Source organism: Lactuca sativa, chromosome 9 (genome assembly GCF_002870075.4).
Source record: "Lactuca sativa cultivar Salinas chromosome 9, Lsat_Salinas_v11, whole genome shotgun sequence".
Lineage (NCBI taxonomy): Eukaryota > Viridiplantae > Streptophyta > Magnoliopsida > Asterales > Asteraceae > Lactuca > Lactuca sativa.
In genome coordinates this window covers 46,015,708-46,026,371 of record NC_056631.2, presented here as the reverse complement: position 1 = coordinate 46,026,371, position 10,664 = coordinate 46,015,708, and the positions used below count along the sequence as shown (strand labels likewise).

Sequence of the window (10,664 nt, the reverse complement as noted above, 5' to 3'; positions counted from 1 at the left end):
ATAGATTGAAACAAACTGGCCGTATATGCTTCAATTGTTTTAGTACATTTCTGTTGAAAGAGTGCTATAAAAATGATCCATTAAGCCCATGTGTATTCATAAAAACATCTAGATAAGAATTTATTATAATTGATGTAATTGTAGATGATTTAAACATAATTGGAACTCCTAGGAAATTGGAAAATGTCACTTCTTGTTTGAAAGAAATTTTTGAAATGAATGATCTTGGTAAGATGAAATTCTATTTGGGTCTTCAAATTAAGTACACAAAAATGAAGTTTTTGTACGTTAATATCTAAAAAAGATGCTAAAAAGGTTTTATATGAATAACTCACATCCATGAGTAACCCGAAGGTGGTAAGGCAATTAGATGCCAAATAAGGACCAACTTCAGCATCATAAAAAACATGAAAATCTTCTTGTTCCCGAAGAACTATATCCTAGTGCTATTGGTGCACTAATATATCTTACTATTAATACAAAACCTGATAAATCTTTTGTTGTAAACTTATTAGCAAGATATAGTTCTTGTCCAGCAAAAAGATACTGGAATAGAGTCAAACACATTCTTTGATATCTTCGAGGTACAATAGATATGAATTTATACTAATCAAATTCATAAAATGCAAAGTTAATTAGTTATGCAGATGCAGGATATTTATCTGATCCACACAAAGCTCGATCCAAAACATGTTATTTATTCACTTGTGGAGGTAACGTAATTTCTTGTCATTTTGTTAAGCAAAATTTAGTTGCTTCTTATTCTAACCATGCAGAGATTATAACAATTTATAAGGCAAGTCATGAATGTATTTGGTTAAGAAATTTAACTCAACACATTTGCTAGAATTGTGGTCTAACTTCTAACAGAGATGTTCCAACCATACTATATGAAGATAATACAACTTGTATATCTCCATTCAAGGAAATATTTATCAAAGGAGACAGAACCAAACATATATCATCAATGTTTTTTTTTCACTCATGATCTTCAAAAAGAGCGTGCCATCAACATCTAGAAAATTCAATCCAATAACAACTTTCCTGATTGGCTTACTAAAGCACTTCCTACATCGAAATTTGAAACGATGCTACGAAACATTGCTATGCGGTGCTTCAAGAAAATTAAGTGATGTGCTAATCAGGGGGAGTTGGAAACATATTGTACTCTTTTCCTTAGCTATGTTTTTCCCACCGGGTTTTCTTAGCAAGGTTTTTAACGAGGCAATTGTTTCCAATATCTATTATTAATCATGTACTCTTTTTCCTTAATAAAAGGTTTTTCCCATGAGGTTTTACCGATTAAGGTTTTAACGAGGCATGATACAATCGTCATTCAAGGAGGAGTGTTATGAATTATTATTTAGTGAATGACTATTGGATTCTCCATATTCCCTCATTACTCTCCATAATTAGTGAGCATTATAGCAAACATTATTATGAGTTTTATGAGTGTAGTTATGCACCACCATAATGTGCATTCATATCAACATGATCTTTCATCTTCTTTGTCTACTATAAATAGTGAATATTATGTATTATAAAGTTTGATGATTTCATCACAAATATTGGAATAAAAGTTCTCTCTACTCTCATGTCTTTCTTTACTCTATAATTTTTCTTATTATTTGTTCATATTTTATAACATTATTATTATTGTTAATTAATTTTCAAAATAGCTTATTATTATTATAGAGCTATATATGACTTATAAAACTAGGATATTATTATTAAAAAGTTGCACAAAACTAAAATCTTAGGTAGAAATTTTATTTTCGTTAAAACTATATTACATTAAAGAAACAAGTATCGTTATGATTTGTTAATTTAAAAAATATATATATTTGATCATTTTTTAATTTCAATCATGATGGTTTTGTTTTTAAGATAAGGTAATATAATTTATAACTTTATGTTACTATATATTATTAAAATCGTTAATTAATTTTATAAATGACTTATTATCATTAAGAGTTATATATGAATTTTAAAACTACATTATAATATAATGTCTTCCTTATATTAATAATATAATCATATAATGTCTAGCATTATATTACATTGGAACATTCAACAAAAGTAATAATATGTTATTTCTATCTTTTTGAATTTTATATTATAACTTATTTTTATATATTTGTTTCAAAGTAAAGTTTCGAACTATATAATGTACATATTTCTTATAAAACGATTATATAATAATGAGTGATGAGTGTTACGATATGAGCTTTGGACTTAACACTGTCACAAGATTATTCTGGTTTCAAACCTGTAATCATAGCAATGAAGATATATCTTCAGTCGACGATTGGGAGGTGATCCAGAGATGAAGCTCCAACGGTTAAGTTACTATGTGTTCGAAAATAAGGTGATTAGAGTTTTGGATAGAGAGAAGGCGATCCCTTCTTTTGGAGAAGAAGAGTCCTTTTATATTTGTTCTTCTAAACACATGAGCTCAATGGTGTCCTTTGTTCCGTCTAGGCCGAAAGGACGTAGAATCATTCACCACTAGTGGTCATATGCTATTGGTGTAGAATAAACATAAAACAATGCCATAAGTGCTACACGTGTTGCTCTGAGAAATGACCAACTGAGTTTTGTCTTATTATAGATCGTAGATTGTCGTCAGGGATTGGACCTGGGCACGAGGGCTCCGAGGACAAGGGTCCTAGCGCGAGGACGATGGCCCGGGTATGGCCCTAGGACAGATTGTGATTATTAGCTAGGTAGTCCTAAAGATAACACTTATGTTATCTTTAATGTATTCCTAATGGACACGTTAACAAGTCCCCTAGGCTAGTAGACATCTACGTTGGTCTAACATAGCTGAGTTGTTTTAACTTAGATCAAGACACGTGTTCGCCGAAGACGGTTTCTAAAGTCCGCTGATGTGACAAAGCCGTAAGTGCAGGCAGTTTCATCATGGTAACTGTTCGATATTCCCGATTCGCATTTAAAACTTCCCTTATCAAGGACGGTTTTACTCTTTACGCTTCCCATTCTTCAACTGCTTCTATTTTTTCTTTTGCTTACCATCCCTTCCATCCTGTTCTTGCTTCAAGAGATAATGGCAATGAAATTCTCCGGAATCGAGCCAACACAAGCGAGTTCGAGGCCTTGCAAACCCGGTTCGACTTCTTGCCTTAACACGGGGTGTAATATCCCAAGAAAGGGGCAACCATCTCTCGTCTACTGGAGGGTAAGGTCGGAATCCCCATTCTGATCTTCGAGGCAGGTATGAGGTTGCTGACAACTGATTTTTTTGACGAGATTGTGGGCTTTAAACTGGCATGTCGAGCCCTCGGAGTGCTACCTTAGTTCTGGGCTTTCAAAGCCTATTTCAACTCTTCCACTCAATTCGACGTCCATACCTTCTCTCAAAGGCGAGACATCCATGTGTTCATTGTTAAATTGAAAGCACCCATGAAAAACTGGCAAGACAAGTGACTTTGGGTAAATCACAACTTGGTTGGTTACGGCTATCCTCGGGTGACCGTCTTTTATGACCGGTCACCTCAATTGTTGGGTGCTAGCCTAATTGTGGCGCCAACGTTGAGGGGTATCTACTTCACCGGGGAAGACTGGGAGGCATTGAGGAGTATCTACTTCACCATGACATAGGCGCTGAGGGGTATTTGCTTCACCGGGTATGCGTCATGTTGTCTTCCAACAAAGCAAGGCTACCGGAAGTGTAGGGGGTCATCTGATAACAAATGCATTAATGACAAACGCATTTCAACTACTTTATTACATATAAATTTGTATATAAGATTAAACCGTCAAATTTTAACAAACTTAAATGCTTTTGTGTAAATATCACTGAGTAATTGAAGAATTTAAACGATCAATTTTTAACAGGCTTGAAGGCTTTTGTGTAAATATCCCTAAGTAATTGAAGAAAAAACTACTTTGGAAAGTAACCACAAAATGTAAGCCCTGCGTTTGAGCACGTCCTCGGACTCGGTTGGTGGCGGTTCCTTCTGAAAACCTTGCAAATACACCAAAACCAAATCGGTAGAGCTCTTAACAACTCTTCTCCAATGGAAAATCCCAATTCTAGATCACTCTCCCTCATCCACTCAGTATCCCCTTACCCAACTCATTCCAATTCCATCACCGATTTCAATTCGCTCTTCACCCATATCAACACCGTTATCCTGTCATCGCCATCACCACGACAACCCTCAACAAATCTCAAATTCGCATCAACATCAATCTCATTAGAAACCTCACAATCTCAATTCGATAAACCCCAATCTCTAAACTGGCTCAAACCCACCACTCGAGGCTCACCCCAGTCTATCGCTCTGTTCAAGACCCTTTCAGTTTTCGAACGCGCCCTCATCGGCGCCGGTGCCGGCGGCATCGCCGGCGCATTCACGTACGTGTGTCTCCACCCACTCGACACCATCAAAACAAAACTACAAACCAAAGGTGCATCTAAGATTTACGACAACACTCTCGATGCAGTCGTTAAGACCTTTCAAAGCAAGGGAATTCTAGGGTTTTATTCGGGCGTTTCCGCTGTTATTGTCGGGTCAACCGCCTCTTCCGCCATTTACTTTGGGACATGTGAATTCGGTAAATCTGTGTTGTCGAAATTGCCGAATTTCCCAGCTGTTCTAATACCTCCTACAGCTGGTGCAATGGGTAACATAATGTCTTCAGCTATTATGGTGCCGAAGGAATTAATCACTCAACGAATGCAAGCAGGAGCAAAAGGTAGATCTTGGGAGGTTTTATTAAGGATTTTAGAGAAAGATGGCGTTTTGGGTTTGTACGCAGGCTACTCAGCGACATTGTTGAGGAACTTACCTGCTGGGGTTTTGAGCTATTCATCTTTCGAGTACCTAAAAGCTGCAGTTTTGAGGAAGACGAAACAACCCAATTTGGAGGCGTTTCAGAGTGTTTGTTGTGGGGCATTAGCTGGTGCCATTTCTGCTTCATTGACAACACCATTGGATGTAATGAAAACCAGGTTGATGACTCAGATTCATTCAGAAAAGATTTCTTATGGTGTTTCTGAAATGGTGAAGCAGATTTTGAAGGAAGAAGGGTGGGTGGGATTCACAAGAGGAATGGGTCCTAGAGTTGTTCATAGTGCTTGTTTTTCAGCTTTAGGGTATTTTGCATTTGAGACAGCTAGGCTTACCATTTTGCATGAGTATCTTAGGAGAAAAGAGCTTGAACTTGCTTCTTCTGGAGTTGTCACTTCCACCTAAAGCCTTTCTTTAATGGTAATTTCTGTTTTCACTTTTTCATGAAGTTGCAAATTCATCCAAATGTTCTAATTATTGTATTTGAAATGTTTTAATTATCGTCTTTGTTGATGTGTATTCCAGATAATCGAGGAAAGTGTGGAAGATGTATGTTTGGGGGAATGATATAATAAAAGGAAAGATAGTTTTTTGTATTGGATATTTGAGATATCTATGATGTATTTATGATGATCATAGTAACACCCAATCATATAACTGTTTATTTGTTGATTTGGCTAGTTACCATTTATTTTGTAGACACTTTTTTGAAATGAAGAGTTTTTGTAAGTTATTTTTGTTACAAATTGATATTCGACATAAACCCTGTCCAAATTAACAATGTTAACTAAATTCCCATATGAATGGAGGCATGTTAAATTGTTAAGTAATAAGTAATAACAAATACAATTGTTCATTTCAGCAATGTGTGTTACATTATACAACTGCACCTCTGTTTTCATCCTCCAAAGAATTAAAAATGACATCAAAATCTGTATGAGTAGCCTAAGGAGGTTAAAACTTAAAAGTTTACATGGTTTCCACAAACAAAAGAAACCAAATTACAAAAATCTTTACATTGTAAATCTTCTAAACTCAAACCATATCTCATAATGATTGAACAATAAACTATCATGTGTATGTTTTCCCATGTACTCAAGCCCTAAACTTTTCAATCTTTTGCTACATTCATCTCCACCCAATCTTGAACAAAACTTAACATTATGAGACACAAATAATCTTCCATCCAAAGGCTTCAATCGACCCACTAATCTCTCTAATCCAACCCACACAAGCTTATCAGGCATATGAAGAAACACAGCACTCGCATACACTAAATCATACATAAATCCAGACCCAAATCTCACAAACTCCATATCTTCACCTTTCAAGATCAAAGGACGTTTATAAAGCAACCCTTGTGCAGGAAGTTCATACCTAAATGCAGCCATGAGAGAGAGCTCATCTCTTTCTAAACAATGGAAGTGTTCTGGATTCAAGTATCGGATGAAATGTAAGCCAACTCGAAGTGTACCACATCCGATTTCAAGAACACGGGATTCTGGAATTAAGTGAGAGGATTCTGCAAGGAATTCAAATACATCTCTCCCACCAGCCCAGGGTTCTCCATAGTTACTGTGGTGTTGTTCTACTAGGAGTTCACCTGGACATGGAAAGGCTGTGTGGTTTTTTGCTTCTTCCTCTTGTTCATAATGTGATATCCCTTTGTACCTATAATTGTGATGAAACGAGTCAAGAATAGATCTACTAATTAATAGCATCATGCCAAAAGATTAAGCACCACTGATTTCAATTTGTTATAGTACACAACTGTTCAATTCGGTTTTAAAATTGCAGCAATTGCAAAACGAGATGAAAAAGAAGACAGATAGTTGAGTAATTTACTGGATCAAATCCTGAAGCTGTTGGGCGCGAGTACGAGGATTGATACCCTTGCGGAGCACATTATCCTGCATATGCAGTCCATTCACTTCGATCTGGGTCTTCACCCAATCGATGTCATCTTCCGAAGCAGAGATCCGTTCTTGTGGTTGTTGTCTACTAGCTTGGACGACGGCAGTGGAAGCGGTGGTGGTGGGGCAGGAACAGGAGGTCGGTGAAGAAGAGAGAGAGGAGAGGAGGAAGAAGAGGAAGATGGCGGCGCCGGCGGCAGAGAGCACCAGCACCGGTACCGGTATTACAATTCCCTTTGGGGATGAAGACGATGAGAGAGCCATGTGAGAGTGGCGAGTATTCACTACCAGTCTGGTGAAGGAGTCGGTGTCTTAGATCTATTTCTCGTGGGGTTTATAGTTTATTTGCTTTTTCTTTTTCCAATCAACAAAAACCAAAATATAAAAAAATATAATTTAGATCGAACTTTGCTAATTTGCTATCATTATCATTACAAAATGATAATTAATTTTTTTTATAGAAGAATTGCAATCTAAAAAAAAGTATATTTATCTTTAGATCAAATGTGATATGAGATGGGATCGCCATATGATCAAAGAGGTGAGTTTGAGACTTTCTTTATCCGGTTTAATATACTAAAATAACTATTAACTAAGAAATGGTAAAAGTATGAATTCTACGATCATAAAAAAAAAAAAAAAAAAAATAGACGATAAAACTTTGACATCACTAAAAGTTCGTTAATGATAAACACAGATCTAAACTGAAAGTTTAAGTTGAAATTATAAAAAACTTTAACACTACTTCTACAATCATACAACCAATTCCACCATCATTTTTTACAATCATCCAATCAGATCCATCATTTGTACAGTTTTGTAAAAGGTAGATGCATTGAAGCGATTAACGATAACATAGTATTAATGTGAAAATATCATATAACAATGAAAAGTTGATTTAACAACAAAAGAGCTTAAAAACTTGTACAGACGAGGTTAAAAACTTGCATATTAGATAAATTCCAAAGTGGGTGAAAACTGAAAAATAGACCAAATGAAATGTGTATTTAGTGTTCCTCAGTCGTCTAAGACAAGGCGTTAAGGTGAAGACGACACGAGACTTAGAGGACTTATTTCAAATCTAACAACAATTACATAATAATGGTTACTAAGAGACATCTTGATGTATAATTTTATGTATACAAGGCAACAATTTGTAACTTCCCAAAATTTGCATTAAATTTGAACTTTTTAAAATAACATAAATCATTTATTTACTGTATTTTATTCAAAACAAATGAAATACCAAACCCCGAGATCAATTCAGTTTCCAAACATTATTAGTTATAATTCTAAAATTTATGAAAGCATAACCAATTCAATATCAATTCCAAAAACCCGCCTCGAGCCGGTGTGTATAATCATGCTCGACCATCTTGTGCGCCTGAAATAGTATTTTTAAGGGAAAAAGGTAAGCACGAAGCTTAGTGAATTCCATACATACACAGTATCATATCATATAATCCTTACCCCTATACACAAATACAAACAATATCAAACACAGAATCACGCATGCATGTCAAAAAACAAATCAGTAACAAACATACTCCTACTGGGATACATTGGCTAGGCTTGTGTAACATCTCAAAATTTAAAACTAAAAATTTCATTTTAAATTAAACAATTATAAAAGCATTTGTCTAAAATAATCATAGTATCACTCATATCAAAAGCCAATGTATCGATAGTCAAAACATGTCATAATAAAACATCATTAGAGTAATAATCCCAAAGATCTCTGGTGCAGAAAATATAGTGTGATGCGTTGCGATCATGCTGGCTCATTTCCCTTCGAAGAGGAAGTACCTGAAACCAAAACTGAAAACTGTAAACACAAAGGTTAGTGAGTTTCCCTATCATACCGCATACCATACAATAACATACTGTCGGGAATATATAGGTGCTCGACCTACCCTTTCAGGCATATCTGGGTGCCAACCTACCCTGTCAAGCATATCTGGGTGCTCGACCTACCCTGCGAGGCATATATGGGTGCCCGGCCTACCCTTCAGTTCATCTCAACCGGCTACAGGGACTATTTCACCTCTACCACTACCACATACGACATAGCATAAACATACTGTCAGACATATCTGGGTGTGCAACCTACCCTCCGGTTTATCTCAACCAACTACGGGGTCTAACCTACCCATCCTACCACTATCACATAATATCATAGCATAGTAGCACATAAAGCATAACAGATAGTTGCATACCAGACAATTATCACAAAGACAATCATCTCAACTATAATCAACTACTAGTAGGCCGACATTGGTTCCTTTTACCCACTCCTACTGGATGGTAACTCACCTCAAATGTCGTGAAGTGGCTGAACTATCCTCGGCTCTGAAATCAACTCCAAGCAGACTCCTACTCATAAATGATCTCCTTTAATTACCCTTTCATACTCATAACCCCTTACGGGTCAACTTTGGTTAAAGTCAAAGTTACAGTCAACACCCTGGTCAAAGTCAACCTTTTGGTCAAAGTTAACATCCTGGGTTGACTCGACTCGCCGAGTTAATCCATCAAATCGTTGAGTTCCATGAATCATAAACCTTGAAATCGCGATGCAACTAGTCTAGTTCTTTCACAACTCGTCGAGTTCTTCTTATCCACAAAATCAGGACTTCTCCAGTCAACTCGTTGAGTCATCCTTGAACTCGTTGACTTTTTCCCTTTATAGACTCGAGACACTTCGACCCAACTCGTCGAGTTCCTCTATGGACTCGACGATTTCTTTAGTCTGTTGAGCCATCTTAATAGATTATGCTCCTATCCTTCAGATCTAAACTCCATATTTCATCCACATATTGAAAATGTCCTTTTAAGGGTAAAGTTTCCAACTTTACCCGTTAATAGCCTTCCTTAATGGGTTTAGCTCAAACCCTAACTCTTTAAGACCGAGATCTTGATCCAAAAGCCATAATACTTTAAGCTAAGGCATAAAAACATATATCTAGACCCTAGACACTACATGAACACGTAAAGTCTCTGACTTTCTCTCCATGCATGGCCTTTTGGAGCTTAAAAGGCTAAAAGGACATCCTAAATATTACATGGGTTCAATGGCCATAAAGTTGCACCTTTATGCCATAAATGCCCTCCAAGGTCCTAGATCTGGAAGTATACTCACTTGGGACGTCCATTTCCCAAGGACCATGCTACTTGGACCAAAAACTTAATAAAAGTGAAGATGAAGAGATCTAAGCATACTATATACAAGATAGGAGCTTAATACCACTGATGAACCAAAAATGAAGCTAGACTTTTGGATCTATTCTTCTCTAACACTTCCTTGCTTCTTCTTCAAGTATCTTCCTCTTCAAAACCACAAGAATGCACCAAAAATGGCTCAAAACTCTCAAAAGTGTATTAGGGTTTCGTGGCTAGGGTTTGGGACAATGGAGGCTGTAAATGAGGCCAACCTTTGGAGGTTAAGGTGTTTAAATAGGGTGCTAAACCCTGAAAATTAAGGTTTCACTATGGCAGTCCTACTCGTCAAGTTGAGGCTCTTAACTTATCGAGCATACTTTCTAACCCGCGTCCAAATCCATTCCTACTCGACGAGTTTGGGGCCTCCAACTCGTCGAGTTTCTATATAAAAATGAATAATTTTTTGAATTTAATACATACCAGGAACCGGCCGTTACAACCCGGTCCCCCTTGCTCAGTACATCGAGCCCATGGAACACATTGGTTAAGCCTAACCCCCATAACCGAACCCATTGGGACATATTGGACATGCTTGATCCCCCTTGCAAATGCTTACGTGAAGGAGATAGTAAGACTTCACGATGTTCCCTTAACGATTGTATCAGATCGTGACAGTCGTTTCACATCAATATTTTGGAAGAGTCTACAAGAGGAAATTGGTATGAAGTTATGTTTAAGTACATCCTACCATCCGCAAATTGATAGTCAGAGCGAA

At 36.7% G+C, this 10,664-nt stretch overlaps 2 protein-coding genes across 2 annotated transcripts; one reads left to right on the top strand and one right to left on the bottom strand.

Annotated features, from left to right (window-relative positions):
• Positions 1-3,822: 3,822 nt before the first annotated feature.
• On the top strand, positions 3,823-5,550 carry LOC111876098 (protein MITOFERRINLIKE 1, chloroplastic). The gene is made up of 2 exons (XM_023872623.3): positions 3,823-5,237; positions 5,343-5,550. Exon 1 carries the CDS (start codon positions 4,041-4,043, stop codon positions 5,220-5,222), a length of 1,182 nt encoding a protein of 393 aa, XP_023728391.1. The 5' UTR covers positions 3,823-4,040; the 3' UTR covers positions 5,223-5,237; positions 5,343-5,550.
• Positions 5,551-5,651: 101 nt separating this feature from the next.
• On the bottom strand, positions 5,652-7,070 carry LOC111876099 (uncharacterized). The gene is made up of 2 exons (XM_023872624.3): positions 6,663-7,070; positions 5,652-6,488 (listed from the first exon to the last, which is right to left on the bottom strand). Exons 1-2 carry the CDS (start codon positions 6,992-6,994, stop codon positions 5,831-5,833), a joined length of 990 nt encoding a protein of 329 aa, XP_023728392.1. The 5' UTR covers positions 6,995-7,070; the 3' UTR covers positions 5,652-5,830.
• Positions 7,071-10,664: the final 3,594 nt, after the last annotated feature.

Bases quoted from the DNA above. Each gene is read 5' to 3' on its own strand.
- LOC111876098 (XM_023872623.3), top strand. From the start codon at position 4,041: ATGGAAAATCCCAATTCTAGATCACTCTCCCTCATCCACTCAGTATCC.
- LOC111876099 (XM_023872624.3), bottom strand. From the start codon at position 6,994: ATGGCTCTCTCATCGTCTTCATCCCCAAAGGGAATTGTAATACCGGTA. The intron at 6,489-6,662 runs GTAAATTACTCA...TCACAATTATAG, and splicing joins CAGCTTCAGGATTTGATCCA to GTACAAAGGGATATCACATT.